The following is a 15,865-nucleotide window of genomic DNA, read 5'->3' as shown; positions in this document are numbered from 1 at the left end:
GTCCCAGCTAAGGTGGAGGCTGAGGCAGGAGAATCGCTTGAACCCGGGAGGCAGAGGTTGCAGTCAGCCAAGATCGCACCATTGCACTCTAGCCTGGGCAACAATAGCGAAAACTCCATCTCAAAAAAACAAAGAAAATGTTATATCAAACTTTAAGAAAGAATAAAAATTACGGCCACCTCAAATTCTGTGTGGCTACTGAGCGTAAGGTATCTGCTGAAAAACAGCTGTGCAGCCACAAGAAACAGCCACACAGTGGGGCATGCCTCAGCTGTCTCCACCTCATGAGCCACACGACGCACACACACAAGCTACCCAACCTCACAGAGCCTCTGCTTCCTCACTTCATAAATGGCTAACTCTGCCTTTCTCCTTGGGTTGATAAAGTCAAGAGTTCTCGTGAAAGTACTCAGCATTATCCCTGGCACAGTGGGACTCAAAAAGGCAGGTATTATCATCAGTCTTCACAGAAACAAATGACACAAGAAACGCTTCTTGTGTAATTATACAGACAATAGTGTTTCATCAGAATTAGAAGAATTCAACACGTTTGGCATGGGGGACTCACTTCTGCCAGTTCATCTGCTACAGACTTGACAGGCACCAAAGGCTGAGCAAGCCCAGCTGAGCACGGTAAGGAAAGCCCATCGTGCACAACGGGCAGGCCAGGGGTTTGCACAGGGCCACAGCAGGAAGGGGAGGCATGTACCTATCCACAAGCTCCTTCACTCCCTCCTTGTCAGGCACCAGAGACTGGTCCTGGTCGTCTGCCAGCGGTGTCCCTGCCTGGCGGTAGATGCAGCGCACCGTGTAGCGCACTTCTGACCAGTAGTTCTGCAGCTGCTGAGGTTCCCGGTCCGCCTCTGCTGAAATTTCTCTGTGAGACAACACAGGACGGTTAGACAACACAGGACAGTACGCTTCCCTTCCTAGCATACTGTCCTCAGAGCACCTCCCAGGCTCCTGCACCTTGCCCAGCGCCCAGCTCCTGGGAGTCAGCAATCAGGCTGCTGTCAGTGCAGAGAGGGGGACGGCATCCCCTGCACATCTCCCAGGGTGCCCTCTGCGTCCGTAAGATCTCAGCCACTGCACAGATGACAGGAGTGTCTGCAGCTACTGTCCACAAGCAGGGTCCCACATCCCCACTGCTGACCTGCCCTTCACCTCCAAGGTACCTAATGGTCAGCCTTGCCCTCACCTTTGCCCCCCCAACTTGGCTACATTCCTTCCTAAGCCACAGCACAGAGTATTTTAGATGTGCTCCTGGGCCAGGCATGCTGGCTCATGCCTATAATCCCAGCACTTTGGGAGGCAAAGGCAGGCGAATTGCTTGAGTCCAGGACTTTGAGACTAGTGGTGAAGCCCCATCTCTACAAAATAAACAAAAACTAGCCTGACATGGTGGTGCGCGCCTATAGTCCCAGATACTGGGACTGAGGTGGGAGGGTGATCACTTGAGCCTGGAAGGTAGAGATTGTGGTGAGCTGAGATCACGCGACTACACTCCAGTGTCGGGGACAGAGCCAGACCCCGTCTCAAAAAAAGATGAGCTCCTGGGCTTTCCCCTCAGCCACACAGCAGCTGCCAGTCAGGCCCTTGCCCAACACTCCTCTCCTTCACTGGGGCTGCTCTTAGATTCTGCTTATTTAAAGGACTCCTCCTGTTCTGAGGATGCTTCCTAGTGCCAGTTCCTCAAGAGTAGGAGTTTTTGTCTTACTCATCTGGCTCTTTTTCACAATAGCCAAGTGACTGCCTCAGTCTCCTCGTTGCTGTCCATCACATTAGCCCAGTTTCTCAGTCCGGCTCCAACATGCGTCTGCACATTGTTGTGGACAGGTGTGAGTGACACACAGCACATACCTGCGCTCACTGCAGGCCTCGCACGAGCAAGCGGTGTCCGAAGGTAGTGTCTGTGCGCCCAGAGGGAGCCTCCCACCACTGCCAGCCTCCGGCTGGGAGCCACCAAGCGAGGAATGAAGAAGAAAATCTTGGCTCTGCTTAAAAAAGAGAACAGAATAGACCAGTTATGTTAAAATGTTCAAAGCATCAATTTTTTATTAACTGCTTGGAAAAATACCTTTTTAAAAATTGTAAAATCTAGACATTGACAAGAAAGTATCTTGGCCGGGCACAGTGGCTCACACTTGTAATCTCAGCACTTTGGGAGTCTGAGGTGGGTGGCTTGCTGGCAACATGGTGAAATCCCACTGCTACAAGAAATACAAAAAATAGGCCGGTCATGTTGGTGCCTGCCTGTAGTCCCAGCTATCCAGGAGGCTAAGGTGAGAGGGTCATTTGAGCCTAGGAAGTTGAGGCTATAGTGAGCCGTGATTGTGCCCCACTGCACTCCCACCTAGGTGATACAGACATTGTCACACAGACATACACACACACAAAGAAAACAATTCAGCTGGGTATGGTGGTTCACACCTGTAATCCCACCACTTTGGGAGGCCGAGATGGGAGGATCATTTGAGCCCAGGAGTTTGAGACCAGCCTGGGTAACACAGCAAGATCTTGTCTCTAGTTAAAATTTTTTTAAGTATAAAAATTATACTAAATTTAAAAAAGAACAGTTTTACTCCCGGTATCCTAATGAGCACATGCGATGACCACCTCAATGTGCACCTCCGGAAAGTGATGTGCCCATGGTCACCTGAGACAGCATATAGTAGAAACCTAGTGGCCTCTCTGAGCCTCGCATCAAGCAGCGCACGGCAGAGGCCTCTCTGTCCTGGGGAATCCCATAGCCTGCACTGCCTGCTCTGACTGAGGAAAAAGGAGGTTTAAGAAACAGAACCCTCGGCCATGTGTAATGGCTCACGCCTGTAATGACAGCACTGTGGGAGGCCAAGGCAGGTGAAACCCCGTCTCTACAACTGTTCAAGCAATCTTCTTACCTCAGCCTCCTTAGTACCTGGGACCACCGGCATGTGCCACCACGCCCAGCTACTTTCTGCATTTTTGGTAGACACAGAGTTTTGCCATGTTGCTCAGGTTGCTCGCAAACTCCTGAGCTCAAATGATCCACCCACCATTACAAAAATTGGCTGGGTGTGGTATCGCGCACCTATAATCTCAACTACTCAGGAGGCTGAGGCAGGAGAATCTCTTGAACCCGGGAGGTGGAGGTTGCAGTGAGCCGAGATCGCGCCAGCATGACAAACAGAGCAAGACACTGTCTCAAAAAAAAAAAAAAAAAAGAGTGAACACTGGGCAAAGACCTTCCTATGTCCCATGCCCAACAGTAAGTACCCAAAGGATTTCAACAACAACCTCCAGAGAAACACAACACAACCTTAGGTTCCCCCCGCCCTCAAGTTACCCACCCAACCGGCACTGGGGCCCCCGCTAGAACAGGCCCTGAGAAGGACTCTGCTCCATGGAAAGAGGGGCTCGGGTCTCAGAGCTGAGGATGCCCACAAGGTGACGCAGAATGCTAGAGAACCTTCCCTGGGCTCACGACAGGGTCTCCCAGCTCCATAACCATTATGTCTCCCAACCCCCATAGCCTGAGGAAGAGAATCACAGTCAAAAGAGAGGCTTGCAGAAAGGAAATCACCTAAGTCAAGAGTACTGCCCTGTCCCACTCTGGTCCCCACGAGGCAACGGGTGCTCCCCTCACCCACCCCTCCCCAAGTCAAGCATGAAGCCACTGAGACAAGCCCTCAGAGAGATGGGTGGTGGCCTGTGGCAAGGAGCCTGGGGCTGACCCCGGGCTGGACTTGGGCAGGTCTGTTCAGATGCCTACAGCACTCCAGCCGGCTGCTGGGCCAAGAACAAGAAAGCTCCCAAGGGCCTGTGATGGGTGCTGTGGAGTTGGGGCACACAGACACTGGTGGTGGGCCTTGCAGAAAGGACCCTGCAGCAGAAAAGCCTGAGCGTTGCCAAGTGGGCTGAGGAATGAGACAACAGGTGATCTAGCTCCGCTGCTGCCAGCACACAGGAAGGCAGGAGCTTGTGTCACCCCAGAATTACACCATGGAGGAAGGGGGGCAGAGTGCAGACGGTGGTGGTAGGGGAGGGGGCAGGCTGGTTTTGTGTCACATAGAGTCTCTACCAGACAGTCCAGCACGAAGTTCCCACTTTGGTCTCAGAAGTGTCCAAAGGTCTTAATGTTTTGCTCTGTTCTAAATGTTTGTGTCCCCGCCTTTCCCTGTTCATAAGTTGAAATTTTAACCCCTAAGGTTATAATGTATCAGGGAGTAGGGCCTTTTAGGAAGTAATTAGGTCATGAGGATGGAGTCTTCATAAACGGGATTAGGGCCTTTTATACAAAGGAGGCCCCAGAGAGCTGTCATGTCCTTCCACCACATGAGGACAGCGAGAGGGCTATGAACCAGAGCTCAGGCCCTCCCCAGGCATCAATCTGCCAGCACCCTGATCTTAGACCTTCTAGCTCTCCAGACTATAAAAGACAGAAATGCCTGCTGTTTCTAAGCAGCCCAGCCCATGGTATTCTGTTGCAGGAGTCTGAGCACACTAAAGCAGCCCCCCACCAGGAAGAACCAGCAACCAGTGGGCCACCCATTAAGACCAGAGGCCTAGTGCTGGTGGGCCAAAAGGAACCCTAGACAACCCAGCAGAGAACAAACACCCCCAAAGTCTCCTCTCCAGAGCCCCTTCTCCATCCTGGAGGAGGAGGGCAGGCATAAGGAAGCAGGACATACACCACCGCCCTCCACCCTTGGGGACTCCTGCCATCACTTAACTTGAGGGGAAGAGGCTTTGAATTAACTAGATGAGACATTTAGGTTTGGTGTTTTTTGGGGGGGAGAGACAGGATCTCGTTCTATCACCCAGGCCGGAGTGTAGTGGCACAATCTCAGCTCACTGCAACCTTCACCTCCCAGACTCAAGTAATCGTCTCATCTCAGCCTCCTGAGTACCTGGGACCACAGGCGTGCACCACCACGCCCGGCTACTTCTGCATTTTTGGTAGACACAGAGTTTCGCCATGTCGCTCTCAAACTCCTGAGCTCAGGTGATCCAACCTGCCTTCATTTCCCAAAGTGCTGGGATTACAGGCATGGGCCACCACACTTAGCCACATTTAGGTTTTTAATGTAGGCTGGACCTGAGTACCGGAAAGTGAGACTATTGCCATACCAAAAGTGGCTGGAAGGCCACGGAGTTCTGATTGATGAGGCATCGTAGGGCAAGGAGAGGGCAGTGATAGGAGAGGGTGTTCCCTAAGCGGGTCCGTTCCCTTCAACACATGAGGTTCATGCTCTCCTCCATCCCACACCAATCCAGCAGCAAAGCTGTCCACTCCACCTCAAACCTAAACACCTCCACAATTCACCCATTCTTCTTCCTCTGCTGCTTCCCACCCAGTCGAAGCCATCATCACCCACCTCTTGCCTGCACAGCTGCGCTGGCTCTCTCTAACAGCACATCTATTTCCAAATGTACCCGCTAATCATCTGTTCTCCAGGCAGCAGCACAGTGAGATCACGGAACTCCCTAGATAAAACTTCTGTTCTCCTCTGTATCACTTAGAAGCAAACTCCGTATTTCTTACCACAGCTTTCAAGGTTGCTCAAGTCAAAGTTCTGATTTTACATCACCGCCGTTGTGCCTTTTGCCTTGTACCCACAGCCACTGGGTCTCTGCATGGCTCTGGTAGACTGTACAGTGCTGTCCCGTAAGTCCTCAGCAAAAAGATCACCTACTCAGGGAGGCTGGTTGAGCCAGTTAATTTTTTGGCCTCTCAACTCCAAATCGCCCTTCTCTGCCATGCTTAAGATGAATGAGCTGCACCCTGTAAACATCCCCCCCTGCCAGCAGGTAGGTACAGTGTGTGGTCGTGTGGGTGCAGGGTGCTAAGGGACAGTGAAGAAGAAGGGTCTCTCTCCAGGTTCCTGTGCTTTTCTCTTCTTGCTCTTACCCCGAGGCAGCTCCCTGACAGTGGTGGGCAGGGACTGGGGGGCACACACTGTCCAGCACTCAGTCCCAGCCTGCAGGACCTCAGGGTGCCTCTCTGCTATCCAGCAGGGTATAATAACACCCACTCCACTTCCAAGTCTGTTGCTTTCTTGAGTCCCCTCCTTAAGCTCCCGCTAGTGGCTGCTCCCTAGATCTGCCCTGGCCATATTCTTTAGAGTTCACTTCACACATATGGGGAGCTGACCTGTTGTTACTTGTTAATTATTATTATTATTATTATTTTTTTTTTTTTTTTCTTGAGATGGAGTTTCACTCTTGTTGCCCAGGCTAGAGTGCAATGGTGCGATCTCGGCTCGCAACCTCCACCTCCCGGGTTCAATCGATTCTCCTGTCTCAGCCTGCTGAGTAGCTGAGATTATGGGCGCCTACCACCATGCCCAGCTAATTTTTCTATTTTTAGTAGAGACAGGGTTTTACCATGTTGGCCTGGCGGTCTCCAACTCCTGACCTCAGGTGATCCACCCACCTCGGCCTCCCAAAGTGCTGAGATTACAGGCATGAGCCAATACACCCTGACACTTGTTAAGTATTCTTTATGTTAAAATGTGCTTGTTCTGATTATGGATGTAGTGCCCAGCTCCTGAGCTCTGGCTTACCCATCAACCTAAACATCCCAGTTAATCTCTATCACAAACTGCTTTCTGAAATCCTGGTGTTCTACTTGCATTTTTGTTTTTTTATGTCTTCAACACTGGAACATCAGCTCATGAGAGCCAGAACCTATCTACTTGCTCACTACGGTACGTCAGCACCTATAATGATGGCTGGAATGTAGTACATTCAGAACAGCAATCGAGAACCTGAAAGCAACATTTCCTGGAGACAAGAGATGGAAGGAAGTCTTTTAAAATAGGGTACCTGATGACTACATATTAAATCCTTAAATGTGCCCCATTATAGGACTCATCATATATAGATTTAATCTCAGTCACATTACACCCAAGTCTAACACAATTTAAAAGAAAAATAACAAAATCCAGCAATTAATATAAAATTCACGATGTCCAGCATCCAGTAACAAAACCCAAAGCAGGACAAATGACTCTTAAGGAGGACGAAAAGCCAATCAATAGAAACAGATCCCCCAGGCTGGGTGTGGTGGCTCATGCTTGTAATCCCAGCACTTTGGGTGGCCGAGTCAAGTATACCACTTGAGGTCAGGAGTTTGAGACCAGCCTGACCAACATGGTGAAATCCTGTCTCTACTAAAAATACAAAATTCAGCCAGGCATGCTGGCGCAAGCTTGCAATCCCAGCTACTCGGGAGGCTGAGGCCGGAGAATTGCTTGAACCAGGGAAGTGGAGGTTGCAATGAGTCTATATTGAGCCACTGCACTCCAGCCAGGGCAACACAAAGAGGCTCTGTCTCAGAAAAAAGAAAGAAAAAAAAAAAGGCAGAAAGAAACAGATTCCCCAGGCCAGGCACAGTGGCTCACACCTATAATCCCAGCACTTTGGGAGGCTGAGGTGGGTAGATCACCTGAGGTCAGGAGTTGGAAACCTGCCTGACCAGTATGATTAAACTCAGTCTCTACCAAAAACAAAAAAACTAGCCGGGCATGGTGGCGGGCACCTGTAATCCCCACTACTCAGGAGGCTGAAGTAGAATTGTTTGAACCAGGAAGGCGGAGGCTGCAGTGAGCCAAGATCGCACCACTGCACTCCAGCCTGGGCAACAGAGCAAGACTCCATCTCGAAAAAATAAAAAAAAAACAGATCCCCCAAATAACAGAGATGATACAACTAACAGTCAAGAATCTGAAATTGACAATTATAAAGAAACTCCACACGCTCAAGAAACAGGAAAAATAAACAACATAGGAAGAGAAATTGAGGATGTCAATAAATAAATAAAGCAAATAAAACTTCCAGAGTTGAGAAATGAGATATAAAAGAAAAATTACATTAAATAGACTTGACATATTAGGCAGATAAGAATACCAATAAACCTGAAGACAGGCAATAAAAATAATCCAGGTTAGGTGTGGCGGATCATGCCTGTAATCCCAGCTTTTTGGGAGGCTGAGGCAAGTGGATTATATGAGGTCAGGAGTTCAAGACCAGCCTGACCAACGTGGTGAAACCCCATCTCTACTATAAAATACAAAAATTAGCCAGGCATGGTGGCTCATACCTGTAATCCTAGCACTTCTGGAGGCCAAAGCAGGTGAATCACCTGCGATCAGGAGATTGAGACCATCCTGGCCAACATGGTGATGCCCTGTCTCTACTAAAATTACAAAAATCAGCCGGGCATGGTGGTGCATGCCTGTAATCCCAGCTACTCGGGAGGCTGAGGCAGGAGAATCACTTGAACCCAGGAAGCAGAGGTTGTGGTGAGCCGAGACTGTATCACTGCACTCCAGTCTGGGCAACAAGAATGAAACTCCATCTCAAACAAAACAAAATAAAACAAAATTAGTGCTGGGTGCACACACCTGTAATCCCAGCACTGTGGGAGGCAGAGGCGGGCAGATCACCTGAGATTGGGAGTTCGAGATCAGCCTGACCAACATGGAGAAACCCTGTCTCCACGAAAAAATACAAAGTTAGCCATGCATGGTGGCATACACCTGTAATCCCAGCTACTTAGAAGGCTGAGGCAGGAGAATCACTTGAACGTGGGAAGTGGAGGTTGTGGTGAGACAAGATTGCGCCATTGCACTCCACCCTGGGCAACAAGGGCGAAACTCCATCTTAAAAAAAAAATTAGCTGGGCACCTGTAATAATGGCAGGTGCCTGTAATCCCAGTTACTCAGGAGGCTGAGGCAGGAGAATCGTTTGAACCTGGGAGGCGGAGGTTGCAGTCAGCCAAGATCATGCCACTGCACTCCAGCCTGGGCGACAGAGCAAGACTCTGTCTCAAAATCATCATCATCATTGTCACCATCATCATCATCCAAAATGAAGCACCGAGAAGAAAGAAAAAATGAACAAAGCATTTGCAAGACAAACTCAAGATGTCTTAGATCCCAGAAAAAATGGTCATGGCATTCCAGAGAAAAGGAGGATATGTGAAGAAATATTTCCAAATTTGATGAAACTATAAATTCACACTCACTACTAGCTCAGTTAACCCAAAACACAATAAACACAAAGCAAAGTACACAGATGCCCATCACAGTCAAATTGCTGAAAACCAGTGATAAAGTGCAAATCTCAGAAGCAGACGGAGGAAAATGAATCATCTTACATATGCAGGAGCAAAGACAAGTATGACAACATGTTTCCCATCACAAACCGGGAGGCCAGAAAAGCAATGACCAACAACCTCAAATTCCAAACAGAAATATCTTTTTAAAACAAAGGCAAAATAGGGGGCCGGGCGCGGTGGCTCAAGCCTGTAATCCCAGCACTTTGGGAGGCCGAGGCGGGTGGATCACGAGGTCAAGAGATCGAGACCATCCTGGTCAACATGGTGAAACCCCGTCTCTACTAAAAATACAAAAAATCAGCTGGGCATGGTGGCATGTGCCTGTAATCCCAGCTACTCAGGAGGCTGAGGCAGGAGAATTGCCTGAACCCAGGAGGCGGAGGTTGCGGTGAGCCGAGATCGCGCCATTGCACTCCAGCCTGGGTAACATGAGTGAAACTCCGTCTCAAAAAAAAATAAAAATAAAAATAAAACAAAGGCAAAATAAAAGCTTTCAAACAGAAGCTTCCTTGGCCTACAGGAAATGTTAAAGGCAGTTCTGAGACAGAGGGAAAATAATACCAAATGAAAATGTGGATCTACACAAAGGAATGGAGAGCACCAAACATGATAAAGATGTGGGTCAAGACCTTCGTATTTATTTATAAGGTCTTTTTAAAAGATAATTAGCTATTTAAAGAAAAAAAATGCTGAGGTACATAATACATGTAAGAAAAATACATGACTACACTAGCACCAGAAATGGTGGTGCTCCAAGTATACTACTATAAGGTACTTACACTACATGTGAAGTGGTACAGTATTCTTTGAAAGCAGAGGCTGAAAAGTGAAAGCTATATACTATAAACCCTAGAACAACAACTAAAAAGTTATAAAGCAAAGACAAAGAAATATTGGTAGTCAGGTCCATAGGAGGCAAAATGAAATAATTTATTCATTTAAAAAGAATTTTTTTTTTGAAGACAGTCTCGCTCTGTCACCCGGGCCAAAGTGCAGTGGCACGATCTCAGTTCACTGCAACCTCCACCTCCTGGGTTCCAGCAATTTTCCTGTTTCAGCCTCCTGAATAGCTGAATTTACAAGTGCATGCCATAATGCCTAGCTAATGTTTGTATTTTAGTAGAGATGGGGTTTCTCTGTGTTGCCCAGGCTGGTCTCAAACTCTTGAGCTTGGGCAATCCACCCAAGTGGAGGATGCGGTGAGCTGAGATTGCACATTGCACTCCAGCATGGGCAACAAGAGCCAAACTCCATCTCAAACAAAACAAAACAAAACACAAAAATTAGGGCCCAGCGAGGAGGCTCACACCTGTAATCCCAGCACTTTCGGAGGCCAAGGCAGGCAGATCACCTAAGGTCAGGAGTTCCAGACCAGCCTGGCCACGGTAGTGAAATTTTGTCTGTACTAAAAATACAAAAATTAGCTGGGTGTGGTGTGGCATGCACCTGTAGTCCCAGCTACTCAGGAGGCTGAGGCAGGAGAATTGCCTGAACCCAGGAGGCAGAGGCTGCAGTGAGCTGAGATCGCGCCACTGCACTTCAGCCTGGGTGCAAAGTGAGACTCTGTATCAAAAAAATAAAAATATAAAATAAAATAAAAACATACTTCTGAACAATACATGGGTCAATGAATAAATCATAATAAAGCCAATTATGAAATATTTTCAGTAGAATGAAAAACATTACATAAGAGAATTTGTGGGATGCAGCAAAAGGAATGCTTAGACAGAAATTTATAGATCCTGTGTGATTGGTGCAAATGGAAATTTACAGAATTAAACACACTGGAAAAGAAGAAAGGTCTCAAATAAAACGATGTAAGCTTCCACCTTAAGAAAATACCACCTTACGAGGCTGGTACAAATGCAGTGCTGTTGCCACTAACTGATCACAATCAGCACAGATTCTTTATTTCTTCTCTTGACTCCCACTGCTTTGCTTGACTGCTCTTAGGGGAAAAAAAAAAAGGGGTAAACTAAGTAGAGGAATTAAATTAATAAAGAGCAAAATTAACAAAAAAGGAAATGGAAAAGCAATTAAAACAAAATGTGGTTCTTTGAAAAGATCAGTTACATTTTCTAGCCACTCATAGGGAAAAGGCAGGGACAAAACTCAACTGTTATCAGGAATAAAAAGAAGAGGTTAACAATCACTACAGATCTTATGGAAATGTAAAAGGCAATAAATACTCTGAACAACTTTATGTCACAGTATTTAATATAAAACGGGCAAATTTCCTTAAAGACAAAAACTATGGCCGGGCGCGGTGGCTCAAGCCTGTAATCCCAGCACTTTGGGAGGCCGAGGCGGGTGGATCACGAGGTCAAGAGATCGAGACCATCCTGGTCAACATGGTGAAACCCCGTCTCTACTAAAACTACAAAAAATTAGCTGGGCATGGTGGTGCGTGCCTGTAATCCCAGCTACCCAGGAGGCTGAGGCAGGAGAATTGCCTGAACCCAGGAGGCGGAGGTTGCGGTGAGCCGAGATCGCGCCATTGCACTCCAGCCTGGGTAACGAGAGCGAAACTCCATCTCAAAAAAAAAAAAAAAAAAAAGACAAAAACTAGCCAAGCTCACTAACAAAGATACAGATAACTTCTATCAAACGAACTGAACTCACAGTTCAAAATCTTCCCAATAAGGCAACTTCAGGCCAGGACAGCTTTACTGGTTAATTCTAGCAAACACTTAAGGCAGAAATAATACCAATTTTACACAAGATTTTCCTTTCCAGAAAATGAAAAAGAAAATACATCCTAGTTCATTTTATAAACTAAGTAATAACCTGACATCAAAAGCACACAAAGATATGAGACAAGAAATTTATAGACTAATATCCTTGATTAACATAGACACAATAATCCTTAATAAAACATTAGTAATTCCAATTTATCCAATTAGCAACATAGCAAAAGGTTAACACATCACAACCAAATGTGACTTATCCTAGGAATGCAAGGTTTTCCAACATTTTGAAAATCACCATAATTTATTTCATTAACAAAATAAAAAAGGAAAACTGTGATCATCTTAATAGATGTAGACAGTATGACAAAATTCAGTATCTATTCATAATAAATCTTAGCGAACTAAAAATAGAAGTAAACTTCCTCAAATAAATAATAAAAAGAAGCAAACTTCCTAAATCTGATACACACTAAATGATGAAAGACTAAATGCTTTCTCCTAAAATCATGAGCAATAGAAGGATGCCTACTCACACCACTCCATTCAGCCTCATATAGGAAGACCTAGTCAGTGGAATAAGGCAAGAAAAAACGAAGATATACAGATTGCAAAGGAAGAAACACATTATTTGTAGACAGCATGATCATTTACACAGAAAATCCTAAGGAATCTACCAAAAGGCCAGTAGAACTAATAAATGAATTTTCATATTATACAAGGCCAATATCCTAAAACAAACTGAATTTCTATGTACTAGCAACAAACAAATATTGAAACGTTGTAGAGTACATTTAAAATAGCAAGAAAATATAAAATACTTTGGGAAATGTATTTTATTTTCTTTTTTGTAGAGCCAGGATCTCACTTTGTTGCCCAGACTGATCTTGAACTCCTGACCTCAAGCAATTCACCTGCCTAGGCCTCCCAGAGTGCTGGATTACAAATGTGAGCCACCATGCCTGTCCATGAAGTTTTTAATATACTGATGTGCAAAGACTATGTATATTGAAGACTACAAAACAATGCTGAAAATAAACTTAAATGACCTAAATAAATGAAGAGTTACACCATGTTCATAGACTGGAAGACTCAATATTGTTAAGGTTTCAATTCTCCCCCAAACTGACCTATAGAGTCACAATGCCAATTAAAATCCCAACAGGCTTTTCTGCAGAAACTGACAAGCTGGCTCTAAAGTTGATGCAGAAATGCAAAGAATTTAATATATGCAAACCACTTCTGAAAAAGAAGTTGGTAGACATCTATGTAATTTCATGACAATATAAATAGCTTCAAGAATCAGGATAGTACGGTACTGGCAAAGAAATAGGTATATACATAAAGTGGAACACAGCATCCAATAATAGATCCATACATACAGAACCAAATCATTTTTGACAAAGGTGCCAAGGTAACTCAATGAGATAAAATTGTCTATTCAATAAACAGTTCTGGAGCAACTGGATATCAATATGCCAAAAAAAATGACCTTCAACCCTTACTTTACAACAGATAAAAGTATGGCTCATAGACCTAAATGTATATGCTAAAACTACTAAGATACAGAAAAAAACAAAGGGCAAAAAAAACTTTATGACCTTGAGTAGTAAAGATTTCTTACATGAAACACAAAAGCATAAATTATTTAAAAATACAAATTGGAAATTAGCTGGGCATGGTGGCACAAACCTGTAATCCCAGCTACTCAGGAGGCTGAGGCAAGAGAGTCGCTTGAACTCGGGAGGCTGAGGTTGCAGTGAGCCGAGACTGCACCACTGCACTCCAGCCTGGGCGACAGAGTGAGACTTTGTCTCAAAAAAAAAACACCACAAATTGGATTTGATCAAATATAAAACTTTTGTTCTTCAAAGGACAGTGTTATGTAATGAAAATGTCAGCCACACACAGAGAGAAAATGTTTGTGAAACCTATCTAATAAAGGGCTTGTATACTGAGATTATATAAAAAATATCTCACAACTTATTAAGACAACTCAATAAAAATGAGCAAAAGATTTGAACAGCCACTTTACCAAAGAGATACAAATGGAAAATTTAGGTACATGAAAAGATGCTCAACAAGTCATTAGGAAAATGCAGACTAAAATCATAATGAAGGATAACACTATAAACTACTAGTATGGCTATTTAAGTAAAGACTGCCAATATCCAGTCCTTGGCAAGGATAAAGATCAGCTGGAACTCTCATACGTGGCTGCAAAACGGTATGGGCACTTGCCCTACAGGACTCAGTATTTCAAAACACTCCCAGGTGCTTATCAAAGAGAAACAAAGTGCATCCACTTCAAAGACTGATACTCAAGTGCTCCTAGTAGCTCTACTCAGAACAGCCCAAACTGGAAAATACAAATATCCCTCTATTGATGAATGGATAAGCAAACTGTGGTTTATCCATGCAATGGATTATTACCCAGAAATAAAAGGAATTAACTATAGCTACATGCAACAACATAGGTGACTCTCAAAAGCATTATATTATGCCAAAGGAAAAAAGCCAAAGCTCACGCTCAGCTTATCTTTCCATAAGGCTAACTCAAGTCAATCTGGCAATTTTGGGTAATTCCAACAAATTACATCAGCAACTACTTTCATGAAGTTCGTTGTAGAGAAATTTGTATGTTTCTAATATGACCCAAAACCCAACAGGGCAAGTATTCATCATAAGGACAAATACTAGCAAACTCTTAAATGGCTGGTATCAGTTGGGACTACATGCCTTGACTGGTCTATGGGCATAATAACTATTGGGCAAGGATTCAAGATTAAGGACAAATATTAGCAATTTTTTTTTTTTTTTTTTTGAGATTGGTATCACCAGACTGGAGTGTAGTGGCACAATCTTGGCTCACTGCAACCTCCAACTCCCTGGTTCAAGCAAGTCTCCTACCTCAGCCTCCCGAGTAGCTGGAATTGCAGGCATGCAACACCACACCCAGCTAATTTTTGTATCTTTAGTAGAGACAGGGTTTCACCATGTTGGCAAGGATGGTCTCAATCTCCTGACCTCCTGATCCGCCTGCCTTGGTCTCCCAAAGTGCTGGGATTATAGGCGTGAGTCACCATGCCCGGCAAGCAAACTCTCAAGTGGCTGGTTTTGGTTGGGACTATTTGCCTTGATTGATCTATGAGCATAAATAACTATTGAAGAACCTGGTTCCTTAGTGTAAAACACAAGTTACATTTTAATGACATATGCGAATAAATACAACAATTGCTAATGTTCATAATCAAAATGTAGTCTTAAGGCAGTCAACCCTGAAAACAGAAAAACAGAAACTTAATACTACGTGCTGAGTAGTCTTCTTTATGGCAGGATGCTTGAGTTCGCGGCCCTTTAAAGAAAAAATAATTACCCCAAAGTGCCATCCCCTCACCACATCTCCCATCAGACTAAACCTATTTTTGTTAAACAAATGCAAATGTTAAAACGCAACATAGCATGTCTTTTGGCCTTTACAGAACTATAAAAACTCAAGGTGGTTTAAAGTGAATTATTTTTTAAATGGTGAAATTCAAATTAACAACATTATTTTAAAGAGACAGATGAATGATTAGCTGAAATCAAACTGCTAAGTTCAACACAGACTTGGTCCCAACTATTAGGACCAAGATTTTTTGAGTTAGGCCTGTCCCCTTGCAAGTCTATGCAAAAATGTCTCAACCATCCCACCTCTCTTCACTGTCTGATTTCTCTTTCAATGGGCCTCTGGCCCAAGATAGAGTATTAGTAAGCCAACCAACACTCTTTCCTAAAAAGCCTGTGGCAACAGTGCACTGAGGCACACTAGGACATCAGACTCAGTGGCAAAGCCCATGGACACACTGCAGACCTGCCTGTGATCTAAATATGCTTCCCATTACTCCTGCCTCTTTATCATATTTGGGCTGGGTGCACTGGCTCACTCCTGTAATCCCAGCACTTTGGGAGGCCACAGCAGGCAGATCAATTGAGGTCCAGTCAGGGCAACAGACGGAGACTCGCTTGGGACCAGGGGTTCAAGATCAGCCCTAAGCAACAAGGCAAAACCCCGTCTCTACTAAAAATGCAAAA

At 45.1% G+C, this 15,865-nt stretch overlaps 1 protein-coding gene across 3 annotated transcripts in view; it reads right to left on the bottom strand.

Moving 5' to 3' along the window:
* The window catches only part of FAM193A (family with sequence similarity 193 member A), a 196,838-nt gene that overhangs the window by 102,056 nt on the left and 78,917 nt on the right, over window positions 1-15,865 (bottom strand). For 2 of the 3 annotated variants that reach the window (XM_032253969.1, XM_032253967.1), the window contains exons 3-4: window positions 1,861-1,997; window positions 710-877 (exon numbers count right to left, since the gene is read on the bottom strand). In XM_032253969.1, the coding sequence (XP_032109860.1) occupies window positions 710-877; window positions 1,861-1,997 (305 nt within the window). The remainder of the gene's footprint in view (window positions 1-709; window positions 878-1,860; window positions 1,998-15,865) is intronic. The other variant, XM_032253968.1, reaches the window with a different exon arrangement.

Source organism: Sapajus apella, unplaced genomic scaffold (assembly GCF_009761245.1).
Source record: "Sapajus apella isolate SASKATOON/1434 unplaced genomic scaffold, GSC_monkey_1.0 scaffold85, whole genome shotgun sequence".
In the NCBI taxonomy this organism is placed as follows: domain Eukaryota; kingdom Metazoa; phylum Chordata; class Mammalia; order Primates; family Cebidae; genus Sapajus; species Sapajus apella.
The sequence above is the reverse complement of the archived record's forward strand: the minus strand, read 5'-3'. Positions and strand labels throughout refer to the sequence as shown.